General features: G+C 40.7%; 1 protein-coding gene across 1 annotated transcript; it reads left to right on the top strand.

Moving 5' to 3' along the window:
• Window positions 1–53: 53 nt before the first annotated feature.
• On the top strand, window positions 54–11,185 carry LOC137873786 (macrophage-stimulating protein receptor-like). Its single transcript, XM_068712188.1, is given in 23 exon segments — window positions 54–412; window positions 414–926; window positions 928–1,101; window positions 1,103–1,342; window positions 2,778–2,954; window positions 3,168–3,287; window positions 3,803–3,973; window positions 4,747–4,913; window positions 5,338–5,467; window positions 5,592–5,728; window positions 5,830–6,009; window positions 6,164–6,263; window positions 6,483–6,713; window positions 6,856–7,002; window positions 7,111–7,273; window positions 7,446–7,535; window positions 7,792–8,001; window positions 8,098–8,178; window positions 8,273–8,454; window positions 8,556–8,665; window positions 9,395–9,560; window positions 9,644–9,780; window positions 9,991–11,185. Coding segments are annotated over 23 exon segments (4,137 nt in total). The 5' UTR covers window positions 54–133; the 3' UTR covers window positions 10,223–11,185.
• The last annotated feature ends 9,680 nt before the right edge of the window (window positions 11,186–20,865 follow it).

Here is a 20,865-nt window from a genome sequence, read left to right on the forward strand (position 1 = left end):
GCTCTCCGTCTGTTAAATCTCAACATTCCTTCTGTGTTCTCCCTCACAGAGCTCCTGCTGGTTCTCCAGAATGTTCTCTTTGAGGAAAGTATCTTATAGGTGATACTCAATCACGGTGGGCTGTGACGTGGAGATGGTCACTTGGGCCGCCTTGCTGACAGTATGCATATGGATACAAACACAAACAGCCTCAGGACAGCACATATGTGCTTCTGCTCCACACCGGCATTTCGATTTCTCTGTGAAATACTCCCTCCCCTACTTCCAGACGGACAAACCTATACAGAACATAGCTGTGAACTGGATGGAGAATCGGTCAGACGTGTATGTTGCGTGTCAGAATGCAATAGAGGCGGTCAACTATGATATGGAAAAAGTCTGGGAGGTGAAAACTGGACCTGTCGGCAGTCCTGCCCTGTGAAACCTGCCGGTTGTGTGACATAGAAACAGATCCCGGGGATCCCGTGGATACAGACAATGAGGTTCTGCTTTTGGATCTTTCTGCATTTCCCACTCCCTACTTGTACATTGTGGGAGTACTCAACATGGGGATCTGTCACTTCATTGACACTGGCTTTTCAGAGCCTGTGCCGATGTGTTTATACAAAAAGGAGCTAAACTCTCCAACCGACTGTACGGACTGTCTGGCCAGCCCCCTCGGCACCAAAGTCACCCTCGTTGAACAAGGAGCCACACTGCTCTTCTTTGTCGCAGCCTCTGTCAATGACAAAGTGGCCCAGAGGTATCCAAGGAGGTCAATATCAGTGGTGAGGCCACTTGCAACTGAAGATGGCTTTCATATGACCATGAATGGCCTGACAGTGCTCCCCAGTCTACGGGACTCTTACAAGATCGATTACATCTACAGCTTCTCCACCAAGGAGTACGTCTACTTCCTGTCCCTGCAGAGAGAAAACCCAACCAAGAGGCAACTCGGCTTTTCAGACTCGTCTTGGACGACTGCCGATACTAATTCCGGAGGTGTGGATGTACAGAGAGGTGGTCCTGGAGTGCCGCTACGACCCAAAGCGCAGGAGGAGACGGAGAGAGGATTTCAGAGGCACTGTGTATAACGGGCTACAGGCGGCACACTTTGGGCGCGGTGGGGAAGGACTTGGCAGAAGAGCTGGGGGTGTATGAGGCCAAAGACATTCTGTATGGGGTGTTTGCAGAGGTGAATGTGGATGGTGAACCTAAAAAAAACTCAGCCCTGTGTGCCTTCTCTTTGACTAATGTAAACAAAGCGATAGACCTAGGTGTGGAGGACTGCTGCAAGTTTGGTTCAGAGCAGCTGTCTAGAGGTCTCTGTCACTTCCAGCCATGCGAGAGCTGCCCACATGAAGTGAGTAACTCTTCTTTTCTTTTCTTTTTTTTTTTTTTATGTTTTAATGCCAGATTGTCGTCAGAGCAGAGGAACAGTGCAAAGGTCCGATACGCCCAGACAGGAAGTGACCTGTTCTAACAAACACTGTGTAATTAAGTCACCTTTGATCGGAAACAATGTGGTTTATCATTAAGCTTACAGTTTGATATCGTCCTCTTGAGCAATAAGGGACAGTGTAAAGTAAATCTTGACTGCTGGAGCAGTGTATAGCCTGTGAGCCGTGACAACTCTGATGAAGGTGTGTGAGAGAGCAGGTCACATCAGAGAACTGGGAGGGGTGGATGAGTCAGTACTCTGACCTGCACGTTGCCACACTGTTTCTCTGCTCTGTTAAGTTTCAGTATTTCTCTGTGAATGGGTGGCAACTGTTTACAGCACAGAGATTTGATATGAAACCTGTTTTATCAAGATTAGAGGCTCAATGATTAGACCACATTGGATTCTTCCGGTTGCTACTATTTTCCTGCCCAGAAGAATTCACTGATAAGCTATTAGTGGAGGAAAGATACACCTGAAATATAATGCAGGGTTCACTCTCAAAACACCCTCTTGAAATAGAGCATTTGGCCGCGGTGCTCGACAAAATGATAAAGGTGTGGTCTTTTCCCTTTTGTTGGAGTTCAAACTGGAAAGCCACGTGTATACCGACAGGAATGTGTGCCAAGAAACACAAGTTATAAATCCTGCTGATAAAAAGGTGGAATTTCAGGGGGAGGGACGGTGTTAGACTGTGTCTGGCTTTTCACACACGCTATTTGAGTAGGAAATAGGTATAATATTAAAGAAGCGAGGGGGTGGGGAGGAAAGAATCTTTCACTTGATGAATGAAAAACTCATAAATCTGTCTTAAAGCTGCATCTAAAAAAATAACATGGATACCACATGTATTCAAGCTTCAAATGCTGAAATACTACGTGACTGAAAAGATCAAATGACGTAAATATAGAGACATTCAAATAGTGGGAAGCAAACAGAGGCATGCTGGGGCAGGTCAGCTAAATTGCTTTGCAGTGGAATGTTTATCATTATTTTAACATATCCTCTTTTTTGAGTGATTCCTTTTTTTATTAGCAACCAAATTTATGCTCTGCCAACCATCCACACACATCAGTCATCAACTGTTTTATGATTATGACAGTATGGAATGTCCAGTTTCAGTATATGACAATCTGCACTGAGAATTAGTCACCAAGTCAACATATGGAGCCGGACTCACTGCTGTTTTTATGATCTTGTTCCTCTCACAGCTCGTTACTCTAGGACTGGAGGCGATGCTGTAGAGCACTTCCTTCCCATAAGGAGACGGATGCTGACCGAGGCAGATGCTTTAGATGTGTCCATGTAAAAAAACTAACACCCTTTGCTCCGTATGTTTTTCTCCTGCTTTGCACAGAGCTCTCAAGGTAATGACACATGCAGCGTCAAACCCACTCTCGTGTCAAAGCCGTACTACAGACTAGACCTCTTCGACACGAAGATGAGCGACGTCCTTTTTACCGCTGTCCTGGTCACCACTATTGGGAATCACACGCTGGGTCACTTTGGTACCTCAGATGGCCGAATACTGCAGGTAGCAGCATAAAAATAGTAGTCAAGTGTTGTGCCTCTGCAGTTTGAATGCATTATACCAAGCGTCTTCTTCGGCAGTCACAATAAACATCATTTCAAATGTGAAAACATAAGATTTTTATTGTTACTCTACGTCAGCCAGAAGCACGCGTATGTTAAGACTCTCAAAAATGAAAATCCTCGTGACATTACCTCTCTGTTTTGTGTGGTTTAGGTGATTCTTGCTCGGTACAAGCCTATTGTTTTTGCCAACTACTCTCTCGGAGAAAACCAAGTCTCCAGGACAGCAGATGTGTACTCAAACGAGTCACTTCTCTTCGTAGTGGGAAATAAGGTACATTTTGTAATATCTTTTTTTTTGTAGGGGGGGGGGGTTTGCAGCCTTTAATAGTGCGAAACAGACCAACATTTCGACCCTACTGTGTCTTCGTCAGAGTCAAAATGGTCAAAGACACAAGGCAAACACACGCACACAGTCAACCCACAACCATTTGTCAGTGGATAATTGGTTGAACAGGATTTCAAATCTATTGGATCGTGGATTCAGTGGTTCAAGTGCCACACCACTATAGTCAGATCAGTAACAAAAGAACACAGATATATCTTAAAGTTACGGAGATAAAGTACAAAAGGCACTGCATCCATAATCAGCTGGAGGACACGTGGTAAATTCTGTTCTTTAATTCGGCCAAAAGGCTCAACTGTGTTAAAACTATGAATCCGAAATGCTTTTCTGCAGAACAGTGGGTTGACTTGTAGGAGAGGATCCATGTTTTCCTGCTTACCTTTTGACTGTTTTTCTCTGTTTCTGGCTCAATCCACCCTCGTCTTCTTCTCTCCTGCGTCAAGATGTTCAGGGTGCCCTCTGTAGGACCAGGGTGTGCACATTTAATGACGTGCTCCAAGTGTTTGACGGCTCCACTCTTCATGAACTGCGGCTGGTGTTCAGGAATCTGCTCGAGGCAGCATGAGTGTGCCTCTCAGTGGAACAAAGACTCATGTGCACCTGTCATAACAGAGGTAGATCTGCAGCTAGGTGTAACTGATCAGCCACTGCATGAACGTTTTAAATCACCATGGACCTCATGCAGCCACATCCTGTTAAATGTGTCCTATATTTTCCGTAAAAAATAATTAAGATAAGTCAATGCCAGATGCACCAAATGTTCTTCACCATCCAAAATCTGCTCTCACCCAGGTGTGCTAAATGATGAATCACAACTAAATATTAATTGGAGGCATGTATCTAATTGTTTTTTACCCTAAATACTATATAATGGCAGGTGTTGCGCCGTGTTCAAATACTCTGGCTCATGCCCAAGAATCGGAGGGATGGCCCCCTAAAAGCAAAGAGCAGCATGTAAACCATTCAGAGGCTGAACACATACACACACACTATCATCCGAGGATTTTATAGTTTTAATTGGGATCAATGGATTAATAGGATTTATTCAGCCCACAAATGTAATAATGCAATAATAATGATTACTCTAAAACATATAATAATCTAAATTTGATATGAAATGTTTCCTTGCACTGGACAAACACTTTGTGAACATGGAAAATAAGATATGTTTCCTTAAAAAAATAAGGAAACATTGGTGAATCCCATAAATTAACGGATACTAACAAAAAAAGAACAAATCATGGATATGGTATAAGAGGACTTTTTTTTTTATATTGTTTCCTGCATGAGGCCCTGTGAGTAATGAAGTCACACCAATCACAATGATAGTACTGATTGTACTGACTGTACTGAGGCGCTGATTTCTAAAACCCCTTTTCTTCTGCAGTTTTTCCCTAAAATGGTACCTGCTGGCGCCGAGACAGAAGTGACACTGTGCGGCTGGGAGTTTCAGTCTCCTCTGCGACCCGCCATCATCAGCGGCAAAACCCACATCATCACAGTGGGCTCTGGGACCTTGTGTACTGTGCTGCCTAGAAAGAGCAACAGTAAAGTGTGAGTAGCATACATACGATGTCAGGCACAGTTCATTCCCTCAGCGTTTATATGTTGGAAGTGCGGAGTATACTGCTGGCCACAAGCCAACGAGTTAATGAGGGAAGAGTGACACACATTAGCTTCAATTACAAAAAGAGATGTTGAGGATCTATTTTATAGTCCCAGACTTTATTTTATTTAGTTAATAGATTTAGATATATTACCATTTGTTAAACTAATGGTGAGGTGTGGCTGGCTAGTCTTAACATAAAAGAATTTTTTTTTTTTCCAAAACAAAATTGAACAAAATTGTTGAAACGTATAAATACTGTGGAACTGTTTCTGTCTCATCTGCTGCTGTTCATTTCTGTCTGACTAGCCATTGGAATGTCTTCATCTCTTGAATTCATAGACATGTCCTTCCTTGTTTTCTTTAATACAGTCTAGTATGCAAGATTCAGGAAAACACGCCAAACCAGGACCTCAACGTCACTCTGGAAGTACACGAGGGGGAGGTGGAGGGCCGCTACTCAATTGAAGGCACAGCACAGATGCCTGGCTTCTCTTTTGTGGTGAGGATGGAAACATTTAAACTGTTTTCTGTGTACATTACATTACATTTAATGTAATGTACCTGTTACCTGTACCTGTAATGTATCATTGTTAAGTGAACATCTTTCACCTCTGTCTAACCAGGAGCCTAGCATAACAGAAATCAGGCCTGACTACGGACCCGTGTTTGGAGGAACGATGGTTACACTGACGGGCAGATACCTTAATTCTGGGATACAGAGAAATATCTTATTTGCTGACAAAAAGTGTCACATCCAAAGGTGAGCGAGATAGAAGAATTCTTCTTTTGCTAACAAATGAATTATGGTCTACAACACATTCATTTCATTTTTTGGTTTCTGGTTATCTCTTTTCTTTTCAGTGGTCCTGAAGAAGGAAGTGGGACCTCTTCGATTGTCTGCCTCACAGCAGCGGCAGCAGGTGTTGGGACGGTACCTGTGATAATCGTCATCGACAACTTTCAAGTGACGACCACCAAGATGTTCTCCTACAAGCAAGATCCTGTCATAACCGCTGTTCATCCTCATTGCAGTTTCCAAAGGTTAGGACGCCGATCCCAATAATTTCGACTCATGTCGTATTATTGGACTCCGAATTAAGTGAACTCATTCTAAAAAAACACTTTTCGTTGCCTAAACTTAAAAAAGACAATGTTTGCAAATAATAACATATTGCTGATTTGTACTGTTATACAGAGGCTCCAAGCTGGTGATAGAAGGTCAGAATCTTGACTCTGCCCACAAAACTGTGGTTCAGTACAGGTCCAAAAATCCCAATGTGCAAATTCTTGAACAAGTAAGTTAACACTTTGATTTCATCCCTGTGTAAGTCCGTACAGACAGTACATTATTCAATTAAACTACTTTCATTCCAGCTAAATTCAAACCAGGTCATTCAACTGTTTCAGCCACGAGTTGCCAGTCAAACTATTTTTTTCCAGTTTCAAATGAAACCAGACTTATGTTGTTGTGATTTCTAACAATAACAACACACGATGTGCTCATTTCACTTAAGGTCTGCCGCGAACCAAGTAATGCCACATATATGGAGTGCTGGGCCCCTGCTTTTCCAGAGGAAATGCCAGAAGAAAAGTCTGACGTGGGAGATATTTTGATCCACATGGATGGGAAAAGAAACCTGTGGAAGAGACGTTTCGACTACTACCCTGATGCCAAAACCATTCCCATTGAAAATGATAACAATGAATTTATACTAAAACCAGGAGAGACGGAAGTCTCACTGCATGTATGTAATGTACACACTCCCCACATCTATTTATTATTAACAAGTTTTGTTGTATTAAAATCTCAATCCTAACAATACTTGAACGGCACAATTATTAATATCAGTGCATTCTTCTCTCTTTTTTTTTTTGCAAATGTAACAGCATAAAAAGCTGAATACAGTGAGTGCATGTATGAAGATCACAATGACCATTGGGGGTGTGGACTGCAACGTCAAGGTTCTGTTAAATGAGCTGACCTGCAGGATTCCCAAAGGCCTAATCATTCCCAGCGAGGGACTGCCTGTCGAGGTGAGAGAGAGTCTGCTTTTAAATCGTCACCGTTAACCTTATAGAGTAACTTTATACTCATTTAAGTGCTTTCACCGAGTGTCATCAACATCTGTTCTACTGCTGTAGGTGTCCGTGAATGGGGAAGTTGACGTTGTGGGAACAGTGGTCAACTTTGACAGCAACAACAACACCGTGATTGCGGGCATTGTGGTGGGCATTTTAGCCGCATTGGTAGCAGGTGCCGGCCTTGCATTGCTTGTGATGGTCCATTTGAGGAAGAAAAAGAGAGGTTAGGAAATCCTGAACTCTGGAACACAATTGTGATGAGACTTTATTCCTGCACTAATGGTCTGTTTGCTATTAACCTGATCAACTGTGACTTTTTGCTTTTTGACCTACTTTACTGCATGTTTTCATAGTTTATTGCGCAGTAATTTACTTCATCATGCGTCTCCTTTTAGCCAACGTAGAGAGTCGTTTGTCAACAGTGTTTTCACGGAACCGAACGGGCAGCGGTCTCGACATCTCTCCGACAGGCGACTACAGACGAGGTGAGAAATCCAAATTCATTCATTCATTATCCATTTTACTGTAACTTTTAATCATCAGCAGCAGCTGCTAAATAGATGTTCAGCATCATCAGTTTCCCTCTTGAGTATCGGATGGTCTCTTCTAACTTGTTTCACTGGAAGTGGCGATTGTATCACATACTGTAGTCTGTTTTCTAAGAGAAGTAATAAAAGATACCTGTTGAGTCCAACAAGTTCATGACGTGGTTCCCTCATGTGTTTCCCTCGTGTGCTGCAGTGGATCTGTCCAGTCAAACATCAGGGTCAGGAGGAATTGCCTTCCATGGTTTAGCGTATGCTGCCAGCTATGACCACCTGTCCATTCCTTTAATGTCCCGGGACAATATCTCAATGGTCAGTCTGAGCTCTGAACTTCTTGAAGAAGTCAAAGATGTCCTGATCCCGGCTGAGATGCTCCGAATTGAGGATAGCCAAATCATTGGCAAAGGTAAGTCTCTTGTCTTTTATATTTATTGTTTTTGTTCTTTCCTTCCAATATTTTTGCACTAAATATTCACAATAACCACATTTTCTTCTTATGCAGGCCACTTTGGTACAGTTTATCATGGATACCTGATAAACAGCAAAAAGCAAGAGACCCACTGTGCTGTCAAATCACTGAACAGTATGTGAATACCTTTCTTTTAATAAATAAAATCAGTATCATATGAGCTCCTGGCTGTTGGATTAATCTGTATATCTGTGTGTGTGTTGAACAGGGATCACAGATTTGGGGGAGGTGGACCAGTTCCTCAGAGAGGGCATCATCATGAAAGGGTTCCACCACCCCAACATACTGTCTCTGCTGGGCATCATGCTGCCGAAAGAAGGCCTCCCTCTGGTGGTTCTACCGTATATGAAGCACGGAGATGTGCGTCACTTCATCCGCTCTGAGAAAAGGGTAATTACACAATGAAACTTTCTGGACCGGGAGGTTTATGGATCTTTTTAATACTTCAGATTTGGATGTTCGTCTATTCGATGCTTCCTTGTCCTTCACAGAACCCAACAGTGAAAGACCTGATAGGCTTTGGGCTTCAGGTTGCCAAGGGGATGGAGTATCTTGCCCAGAAGAAGTTTGTCCACAGAGACCTGGCTGCCCGTAACTGCATGTGAGTGTGAATCATACACTGATTACAGGCCTGTGGTATGCCAGTGGATAAGCTTTGTTAAGTGATGTATCATAAAGGTGCATTTAAGTTTTCTGATATAATATATGCAAGAAATATTAGTCTTGGTTTGTACCGATCTATGGTTGACTACAGCACAGAGACATTACAAAGTTAGTAAAAGGGACACAAAGGGTATAAATATACCAGATTACTGATGCAGCTTGTATTTGTCTTTAACATTAAACATTTTTCTTTCAAGTATTTTTGAGTTAAATGGATACAGAAAGAAATTGCTCTGATGATCCCACCAAATGAAAAGTATGACAGTATATTTAAAATTATATATATATAAATAGATGTCCCTTTCCATCTGAAGGTGATACATATTTGAGAAAATTGGTGTTTAGTGTTTCTGTTTCGATCAGCTTATTTGCCCAAACATATTGAAGGAATAGTAGAACATTTTGGGGGAAAACACCTTTTTGATTTCTTTGAGAGAATTAGAGAATACAATTGATGCCACTCTCCCGCATTTCACTATTTCTGCATCCCACCTGTGCATAGCAAATCTCCAAGGAGACCTCACTGCTTATCAACACTGATTGTCCAAAATGGTGTAAATTCAAGTTCACCCGGCTCCTCTTGAGCACACCTCGAGTCTAGACATGTGTCATCTTAACAGGAAGTGGCAGAGAGAAGATGTTTTCTTAAGGTGCCGTCTTATTTCAGGCTTGATGAAACCTTCACAGTAAAGGTGGCTGACTTCGGCATGGCAAGGGACATCTATGACAAGGAGTACTACAGCATTCAAGATCACAAACGGGTAAAGCTGCCAGTGAAGTGGATGGCCATCGAAAGCTTGCAAACGCAGAAGTTCACGACCAAGTCTGATGTGGTGAGTGTTCTTTCTCCAGTCTACTGCAGTATGCTCGTTGCAACTATTACGTATCTCCGATACATTGCATTTCTGTTTCCCAGTGGTCATATGGCGTCTTAATGTGGGAGCTGTTGACCAGAGGTGCTAGCCCATATCCAAATGTGGACCCCTATGACATCGCACACTACTTGTTGAAGGGACGTCGGCTTCCCCAGCCACAGTTTTGCCCTGATACTCTGTAAGAAACATAACCGCACCCTGTAAAAATCACATGCCACAATGACTAAACACATTTTTTTTTTGCAGAATCTTATCATCGTCTCAGTTTTATCTCAATTGAATCAATTGTTTTCAAGCTCACAATGGCATCCAACAGTTCACTTACCTGCTTACATATTTACTGACGCACTTGCTCGTTCCCTAATTGACACATTTATTCATTCCACAGCTTCACTATAATGCTGACATGTTGGGACCCAGAGCCTGAGTTCAGACCCAGCTTCAACAGCCTGGTTACAGAAGTGCAACGCATCCTGTCCTGTCTGGAGGGAGAGCACTACATAAATCTGAAGGTTAACTACGTCAACTTAGACCAGCCACGGCCCTACCCGTCCTTGACTGGATCTGCAGATGAGGCCGAGGCCTCAGACTTGGACTCAGACAGTCCCGCTGGCAGCTGAGGGTGCAAGGTCCTAAGACTCTCTGATAGGAACGCGGGATCCGGATTAAAGTTCGACAGCACCCAAGAAAAGTGACACGGTAACCTGGATCCAATCGTGCGTCACATAAATTGTTGATCTTTTCTAACCTGAGCGCATTGAAGGTTTGGCTACTGATTTAATAGACACTGCAGGTACTATAAACTCTTATTGGAGCCGGGACAAAACCACGCTGGAAGTTCCCCATCCTTGTTACCTGGTTTTATTTGTAGCAAAATGGAGTGTGACAAAATGAATGTAAAATGTGCAATTGTTCTCAGACAGAAAAGGATGTGAGACTATGTGCTGTTATATAAATATATGGCTCTAAAAGCCATTGCATTAGACTGTTAAACACTGGGTCTATAAATGCTGACATGCGCTCAAGGGTCAACTTACTCTTTTTTTTTTTCTTTTTTTTTTTTTACACAATTTTCCTGAGATATAATACAGATTACATCTCTTCATATAGGCTACAGAATGTTGACTTAGTACCAAAGGACGTGTTCATGTGAAATCATCCTACTGGATGCAGAATAACTCGATGTTCTCAGATTTAGAGCCGTTGATACTCTGCCAAAAGCTCTGCACCTACGGAATTATACAGCAAGCTGTCCGTGCTGTTCAGATAGCAACGACTAGAAACACGTCCAGTACCTGTCGTTGTCACTAGAGGGCAACCAATGCCTCCTTCTTATTAAGCATTCTTCGATGGCTGCTGCAGTGACGGCTGCTGCACTACAGCAGACAGCTCAGAACAAATATGTTACACAAACAGCACCACTACAATATATTCACCTGAATAAACTCATTCATAGATTTCAACTCAATCAACACAGCATACACATGCTGTCCACACTGTGCATTTCTCTTTGTTTCCTGCATGTCATTACAATGATCTTCACAACAAATTAAACACAAATAAACTGTTTTTTTTCAACTGTGGGTTCATGTTCAACAAAAAACATTATTTATGTCGACCAACGATCTTTCCACCAGAGGTAATGACTTTGGTTCCAGTACACTTGATTTTTGTCATTGCTGCGTTTTCTCTCCTTCCTGCCGAGCTTTACCTGATTTTTCTTTGCTCTAGGTTTCACTGTAAAGAGTGTTTTTCGCGCTGACAAATGGTCGATTGTGCATGCAATACTTCTCAAGTAAAGGGTATCAACAAATTAAAGTCTGCCTAGACGTGTTTTTCCAAGCCTTATCCTGAATTTATACAAAGAAGAATCCAAACAAGATAGTTCCTCCTAAAAGAAAGTCACCTAAAATGTTATTCATAACAGGTTTCCCCCCCCCCCCCCCCCCCCCCGCTGGAAGTCCTTATAATCATCATTAACATCATCAAAGCAAATGACATAGGTTGTAGCCAGTACAGCCCTTGTGCTCGGTCAGGTGGATGAGAAGAAAAACACACGCTGTTAGAGGTCTAAATTGTGTCGGCTCAATCAGAGTGAACACTGCATGCTGCTGTCTAATCTGTGTACCTAGCATTTGTAATACTCTCTATGAATAATTTATGGATCTTAAAATAATAAAAAAAACAAAAACGTATCCCTTCCCTTCAGGTACTGAAAAGGTGAGGCTTCTGCCATGAAATAAAGTCTTTAAAGTAAGTCTGACTTTGTACGGATTTGTCCGTACAAAGTCTGAATAAAGCTGTTGGCATTTAAAACAAAATTTGGCATAAAACAAAGCACACACTGAAATCAAAACTTAAAAAAAGAAAGATAGGCATCAGCTCTGGGGACAAAAAGGTTAAACTGGAAAAACAAGCACAGTAGCATCAAAACAATATTTGTCCTAGTAAAGTAAGTGCTCTCAGTCAACTATGGATAAACAAGTGTGTTGGTAGGTAATAGAACATCCCCAAGGATTGGAACATTCCTGGCCTCTAAACTCTAGCTAGCTTGAAGGGTTAATTTATTTATTTAGCAGTACACACATTGTCATAAACCTGGGGGACTTGCGAGGGACACCTTAGAAAATAACAGTCAAAACTGAAGCACCAGAGGCCGATGGTATCCTGAGTTACAGTCCCTCGCATGCATCAAGTTTCAAAAACATAGGATCCTACACTTCTCATGATGCCACTTGAACGCATCTTTAACTGAAGAGTGATTGAACCAACCATCAATGCGTCAATGAAAAGCCTAACAAAAAGAGTCCCTGAGCACCTACACCAAATATTAGATGGTCTATTTATTCAGAAGCACCACATATGTTCCTCCCCCACTTACACACACACAGACACACACACTCACACACACACACACACACACACACACACACACACACACTCACACACAGAACCCCATCTAAACCCAGTAGCACAGTGAGGGGGGAATAGCTGCACTGAAACAATCTGAGAGCAGATCCCTAAAGTGTCTGGTCTAAAATTCCTTTTGTTGTCTTCAAGTGTATATATTTATAAATATTTTACACTTTCATTTCACACTGCCCTGGTTTAGAAGCAGGGTTCGGTTGAGATCTGCGAAACTGCAAATATCATACAGCAGCTGTTGTGTGATCCATGACAAACTGGACAAGGCAAAAGAAACCGCGTCGAGCTGTTTACTGTCAAGACTTATGCAAATCTTTCCTCAACAGACTAAACGGAAGAACACAATATTAGAACAGTGAATTAGCACTCTTAGTGTAGTTATTAAATGTAATTCTTAAAATATAAATCATTGGTGTAGGGACCTTAGGAAAGTGGAGTGGAGTTAAAAATCAACTTCTGTGCATAATTTGTTATTTTTTAACTACAGTGACTAACACGGAGGTAATATGGATCACTGCTTTTAAAGTTCCAAACATGACTGTAAGAACTGTGGATGTGGATGTTGAAGCTTAACACATGAGTGGTAGTACCAGGCGTCAGATGTTCTGCACCACTTGGTATGAATTGACTTGAGGAGTGCGGAAAAAAAAAGGAAGAAGCATGTCTGATTCGCTGATGTTGATCATTTCCTGGCAGGTGTTTTGAACTATATGCATTCATATTCGGAAGTTTTTTCAACATTGCTCGAGGTTTGGTGTGAAATAGTCTGCAGAGGAAGACGGGAAAAGAAGGCAACACAATAATGCATATTTGATCGGCTGTCAACAAATGTACCAATTTGAACTTTTGATAAGAGAACCAAAACAATTCTAAATTCAATACACTTCAATAAGATGCTCAATAAAGACAAGGTTCTAACAAAATATGCATATATCACACATCTTCAAAAAGACTATAATTGCTAGTAAATGTTAACATTAAGTTTGCTGCTCGTGAATTTAGCGAAAATCAAAACCTTTAGCATATCTGTCATTTTGCATTTTCATAAACTTTTAATCACTATTTTCTTAAGAAATGGGCCGAATCCGTTATTTCTCAAAAGCCTAACTTCCTGTGCGAAATATCTTGCAAGCGGGTTTGTAGCCTTTCTCACACTTTTGTTCTCCGAATTGAATCCGCTATCCTTGAGCTTGTGTACCATCAGTAGATATACCTGAATAGTGAGGCAATCTTCCTCCCTCTCCCTTTGCTCTTCTCCATTGTTGCGTCGCATTCAGGGGGAGGATGAGGAGCTGGAAGGTCACAGATAGAGAGAAGTGTTATGTTTGTTCCCGTCTCTGCTCTCTGAGTGAATGTGTCCACAGATGGGATTATATTGAAAGGCAAACAGAAATTTGCAGAGCAATGAAAGTGCTTTAGAGGCAAAAGGCCACGTACAGTTGCATAGCTAACTGTAACAAATACAGTTTTTCATCATCCATCTTGTTATCAGTGTGCCAGGGTATTTTTGTAGTTTACAAATGGACACTTTTGTTGCTGCGAAGATGCATGTTATACGCACGACATGCTGAATAAGTTCTACATATTTATCAAGATGAGCACGCAAATGCAAATAAAGGTGTTGCAAATATACTAAAATATATATATAAAAATACAAATTGTATGTCCTCATTGCTGTTATGACAGTATCTAGAGTGGATATGACAGTATCTGGAGTGTATACAGAGATGCTTATATTTGTATCGATCGTGATGATATCACAGAGAGTATTTAAACAAATTATATATATAATATATGTATAATTTATGATTTTCCCGGCACTAGTGTAGGCCGATGTGAACGGTTCATCAGAGTGATGGCCGGCAGGAAGATTTGTGTCTGGTTGTTTTGGTGTACAGTGTGCTGCAGCACCTACCGGTTCAAACATGTCGTGTCCAGGATGTGATGGGTCTGCAGTGATGTCACCTGCCCGTGTCCTTATGATGGACGAGCAGACAAAAGACCGGAGAGTGTCTTTGGTGGAAGTCCACTTTAGGTCCTGGGAGATGGTGGAGCCCAGAAAACCTGAAGGCATATCACAGCAGACACATTGTCGGTCATCGTTATAACTTGCTCTCATATGGATAGGTAGAACATGTTTTTATGTGTGTGTGTGTGTGTGTGTGTGCAATTACTGCACCTACACAATGGAGATAAATGAGATTCAGCTGTCATACCTCTATGTCTCGCTGCATTAAAAGACTTGGAAGTACTGGTACTTTAGCATTTTAGCTTTATTGCACGCAGAAAAGACAACACTAATGGAGAATAGTTTGTAGGCATAATCATTTGTGGATTACGTAGTGGTTTGCAGTGTAACTGTCCTGATGAATGATTCTGTTCATGTGTTGGCAGTAATAGCTATGCTTCTTCCCCTCTTCCATTCAGTTTGGTTGTTTATGGATAATGCTTCAGCCCATGGTATTTTTGGGCGAGAGGATAGAATCCAGGTGAGTCATACTCATGGCACACTGATGGCTTTCCCTTGTTATCAAGTTCCAGAAAGGCAAGTTGGTTCTGTTTAAATAAGGCAACATTTGGTATTCACTGTCTGCAAGAGGGACAGTCATACTGCCCTGAAACAACCGGATGCATATATATGAAATGAAGAGAAGGACAACGCCGGCATGCATTCAATTCAATTCATTACTGTCGGTCATCAAGGTTAGACAAGTACACACCTGGCTGGTGTTTCACAAATCCGCAGCCATACTGTTTTATTGTATTTTTGAAGTAATGCAACTACCTGTTTACAGTAAAAATGAAAATTAAGCAAGTTTCACGAAAAAGTAAAGTTGAAAGCAAGCCAATCTTGTCTGGAAGCTCTAAACATAACATTTAGTATGTAGACTGTCCACATGCTAAGATAAGAAGCACAATTGTGTGGTTTGTGCTGACCTACTGTTAAACCTACATTACGGACTATGTGACTTATGCACTACTTTGCACATGAACCTGCCCAATAATTCATTATTTACACACACACACACACACACACACACACACACACACACACACACACACACCTGTTCAGTTAGGGACTGCATCACCCCTCCTGCTAACAAATCTTTAGTTTCTGAGGGTTTTCTTGTAAGTGATCTTTCAGTGGAAAGGCACAAATATTAAACGCATAAACATTCTTTGATACCTACAGTATCACAATAAGTTCACAGCAATGTTTTCATTTCTAACCTCGTGAAACAGTCAAAGATTTTTTTTATTGTAGCAGTGATTACTGGCCTCAAAAACAGACTTTTAAGATTTTTTTTCTTTTCTTTTCTTAGATATCTCAACTACACACAGAGATTAATGAGGTTAAACGAGTAACTGGAGTAATTCCTCCTTTATCGTCGTCCTCCTCTGGTACAATGGTTTGGACTCCTTCAGATTGCAAAAAATCACACAACGACATTTGCTGAAACCGTGTCAAGTTTTTAGCTTCACACTAGGCCCCGTCTTTGGAAACAGCTCAACAAGTGGTGTGATGTGTTTCAGTGCCGGGAGTGTGCTGTAATGGACTGACAAAACTTTCAGTCGTTTCCTGTCCGTGTCATATCATGTAGCGTCAGGCGCGTTGAACAAAAATGTCCGCACCAGTTACTGTGGGAACGAGCGTTCTACAAAGCTCAGCCAAGCTATTTTCTTCAAGCTTAATTATGACGAGTTTAATGATCAATCCAAACAAAAGTGCTAACATGTATAACATTTTCATTTGAACTGTTTAACTGAGTAACTGGCAACACTAATCTTTAATTATGAGTAGGCTACAGTATATGTTAAATATGAGCAACGCCCTCAATAAAAGGGGTTAAGATCAGGAGAACTTTGGCTAACCTTGGATGGGAAGTTGTATCACAATGTTAAAACATTTACGTTTTTCCCAAATTGAGTTATTTTTCTCGACCTCTATTCATTTACGTTAAAATACACTCACCTATAAGCTCCACCACCAACCCCTGAGAAATAATAATTTAGTAAGATGCTCAAACCGTAACCGGTGGGACACTGGTGCACCCGAGGAAACCCATCGAGGCACAGGCAGAGAATATCCACAACTCCACACAGAAAGAACCCAGCGTTCTACATCGGGTTCTAACACAGCACCTTCTTTAGGCTTTGCAACCCACTGCGGCTGAGCCCCCCCGTGCCACCCATCCCTAAAATGCTGTATGCAACGATACTATTAGTGTATGTTATTATTCCGTGACAGTCATGTCATTGGTGTCTTAAATGAGAGAAGCGATAATCGATCATGTAAGCTGTCGCTAGTGGGGTTTAGACAGGTTGGTTGACAGAAAAAGGTGGATATGAGATTTTCTGTTATGCTGATCTGTATTTGTCTTCCAAAAGCCCTGTTGTGGCTTGGGAGCCTGTTGCTATGACAACCACCATTTAATACCAGCGGTGTGTAGGAAGGCATAGAGATATGGTTGGAAATTAGCAAACGGCTTTATGCATGTTCTATAATCTATTCATCGTTTTTCACATATGTACGTGTGTTTCAGGGTAATGAATAAAACCAGTAATACGAGAAAATAGCATTCATTCATGTACTGAGTAACACTGGGTCATGTCTTCCCATGATTAATTCAAGGATTACTCGACTGTATACGCCTCAAAGTGAATACGTTACTGTGGGTACGTTGAAAACATACTTCCTTTCACTAACTCACTCAAATTGCATATTTGGCTCATCCTTTTTATGGAGATGAGTTAGTGACCCACATCTCTCATGAGAATCAGCATAAGCCCAGTTCCTGCAAGTAACATATTCCAATCAAATGATATGTTATTTCATACTGGCAAGTAAAAACACCTTTGAGGCATTTCAATTTGGACTTTTCAATTTTTTTTTTTTATTGATTAAAGACGAGTCAGTGTTTACAAAGTAATCAATAGTGACCATTAAACCGATATGTCGATATAGTCAAAAGTGAAATCACTTTAATCATCTCAGTACATAAGTAGGTCTTTATATTAAACATGGTGTTCAACAAAAAATGAATTCAGAAAGAATGCTATTTATCTAAAATGATGCAACTTCAAATTTGTGTCATTTAAGGCTTATTAAGTCATCGTGTTTCAGAAAGAAAAAAGAAACATCACCATTTTACCATTACTCTAAACAGCTAAAGCTATATGTTTTTTTTTAAACCGTGGATACAACGTATGCATCAGTTGTAACCTGCGGCAATTAGGAAAAAGAGTAGCACTGTTTATTAAAAGTGCCGACCTCATAAACTCTGAAGCACAAGAGAACTCAGATAAATTGCCTTTCCTCATGAGCAGAGAGACCACAGTAATTACAGGGATGTGAAACCTTTGAAGAACGTTCATTTATTTGTTGCTGCTTTGTCCCAAGAGCATGAGCCAATACAAAAATGGACTAAGCTAGTTTGTTACCGTTGAATTGTACTCTTTTTTTCCTGAGTTAAGGCTTTGAATTAAAAGTTGGGGACTCGGGTTGCGCGTGATATTTCACTATTTAGCTCGTTTCTCTTCACAGTGAAGTGGATTGTTTTGGACTGTTTGCTTTGACACAGAAACCAGAGATACACCACCTGTTACGAGCTGATCAACATTATGGACATCCGGTCCTGCTGTGTTGTGGTAGCTATGGTAACCTCAAAGAGCACCAAATGTTCTGCTTGAAGTGTGAGAGTATCATCTGTGACACTGTGCCTCCTCCCTGTATGGAAGGAAAAACAGTAAAAAAAACCCCAAAAAAACACGTGACTTCTCCAACTATCGAGATGATCTTCACCACATTCCAAAAAACAACACATTTTTGCACTTTGCACTAAAATTTTGGTTTTATTTACTTTCTGAGCTATATTTCCAATAATGGGGGTGATCAAAAAGCCATTCTGAGCCATTTTAAAATTTGAAATGCAACATGTCACTGTTATAAGTCTGGATAATCCAAAGAAAAATTTCAGCAGTTTTACTATCAAAATAGACTATTTATTTTACAGATGTAGTGTTAGAATTCATTCAAAAACACTTGATGAAACAACTCAAGCAAGCAGCTGCAATTTGCAAAAACACAAATGTCATCATTCTAAAATGTTATTACATTACATTTACACTACTTACAATAAGTGCAATCAGCCATGTGGGTACAAGAATAAAACAACACTCTGTTCCTTGTTCATGTAAAATGCTGCATGCTTACAACTTGACTCAGAATCTCAGAACTTAAATATGTCTAAATTATGTAGCTGCTTTAGTTACGCATTCATTCATCCCCAAAAAAATATTTCAAAATGTATCAGTGAATACGTAAAGGTGCGACATATACGAGATGGGGAGCATGTCTATTGCTTCTCAGCGGCTCTCAACAAGGCGACGGCTGAGCCGGTGGCTCGCAGCTCACGGTGCTAACAGCCCAGAACAGGCTAGCAGCGTTTACTCGAGGGGGAACCGGAGGGCGGGTGCTACGCTTTTGGCTTTTGGAGTGCAGTGCTAGTGGCTATGACCAAGCCAGTGTGGCACGCTCACGTGCACCAACAGGTCAAATAGCTGCAGTCTTTTACATGATTCATTATATTAGAGTATTCTGAATTTGAACAGTAATGATTTTATGTATTTTTGATGTTTATGTATTCACTTTTAGCATTAATAACATCTTACATGTTGTATAATCAGAACTCTTATAGGAAACCTTTACAATTTCGTCAGAAACAGCTTCACGAGCTGTCAAGGTCTCCGCTGATGCTTGTGAGAAGCATGCATTCAGCCCTTCAAAGGTTTCCATCACAGACCCCATGACTATTGGTTTTGGTTTCTATGACAACTAAGTTGAACTATAAGTTGACTCATCTTTTACAAGCTTCGGAACATGAATGTGGAGAAAAAAATATTTTGGTCAGAATAGGATTTCAGGGCCAATCCTGCGCTAAGAAGAAGGAAAATTAATCATATTTTATTAAAACAATCATTTGACCTAAGTGATAATTTATCGTATTCTGATTTTTTTTTTTTTTTTTAAATTTACAATCACCTGTTGCTGGAATATTCCTAAAACAAGGGAAACTGCACCAGGATCAATCCATGTCAGGTCTGGCTCTGAGACAGTGTGAGTTAAGAGGGATCATTTTTTATATATACTGTATATATGGATATATATATATATATTTATATATACATTTATACACACACATACATACACACACATGTATTTGTGTATATCCTCCAAGAAGAGACTGTCAGGGATTTCAGGCAAGAAGACAGACATGTTGAAACAGTGAAGCAGGGGAGTCACTCGAGTCCATTCATAGACTTACAAACGCTGGATAAACTAGATGCAGCCATGGTAACATAAGGATGAGCAGAGCATTGATAGTTTCAGAGACGCACAGCGAGGTACTGCCTGCGAGCTTTGTGACGCAGATCCCGTATTTGCGTATGCTTCTACTGTATGACAGACTAAAAAGCGCTCCTGTGGATAATTACAACGGATGTGAATCAAATTAGAGGAATGTGCTGCATGAGATATTGGATGTATTGTTCTTTATTGGGAGGCACCGAGAAAAATATTTTAATCTCCACTGAACTATTTGTGGTTAAAAAAAAAAAAAATGCCTTGAGTGATGGCTAATAAATTATGAAGTGTAGGGATCCTGCATGTTGCGTCACCTAAACAGCAACACTTTACCAGTTTCTCATTTATCAGGCAGCTGTTGAAGGTCAAAATTCCATGTGGATCTACTTTCAAATGACTGAATGCAAGTGACTGAGACAATTTGAAGTGACTTCATGGCACACCTTAAACCATTGAGATAAACAGGTTAACTTAATTAGAATTGTGCCTAGTAAATGACAACGGAAGATCTATAGTTGAGTGAGTCAAAGACCAGAGAAAGACCAAGGGATACAACGTTATTCTGACTACAAGACTCATTAAATCCTCTAATATGATTATGCGGACTCTCCAGTTTTAATTTGAATTTAGCAATAATCATAATATTGCAAATACTCCTTGAGTCTCACATATTTTAAAACACTCCTAAATGTTGCTTTAGGAATCCTCGCCGTGTGATTTGTTCGTGCAAAATGTTTTTTTATTACATTTTTATCACATGGCACTAAACACTGCAATATCTATGTCCCCGAAGAGGCTGTTACTATGGTGACAGCGCACCAAAATTGTGGATGTCAATGGCAATTTAGCTGTTGTTAAGTGCAAAGACATTGATTATCAGAGCATAAACAAATGAGAATGTGACTTAAGACATATTTTGCAGAATTTTATAAAAATCCTTCGCACTCATGAGGTGGTCGGCAGCTCAGAGAAGAA

Source organism: Cebidichthys violaceus, unplaced genomic scaffold (genome assembly GCF_023349555.1).
Source record: "Cebidichthys violaceus isolate CVI_PGR_0920_01 unplaced genomic scaffold, fCebVio1.0.p SCAF_17, whole genome shotgun sequence".
NCBI lineage: Eukaryota > Metazoa > Chordata > Actinopteri > Perciformes > Stichaeidae > Cebidichthys > Cebidichthys violaceus.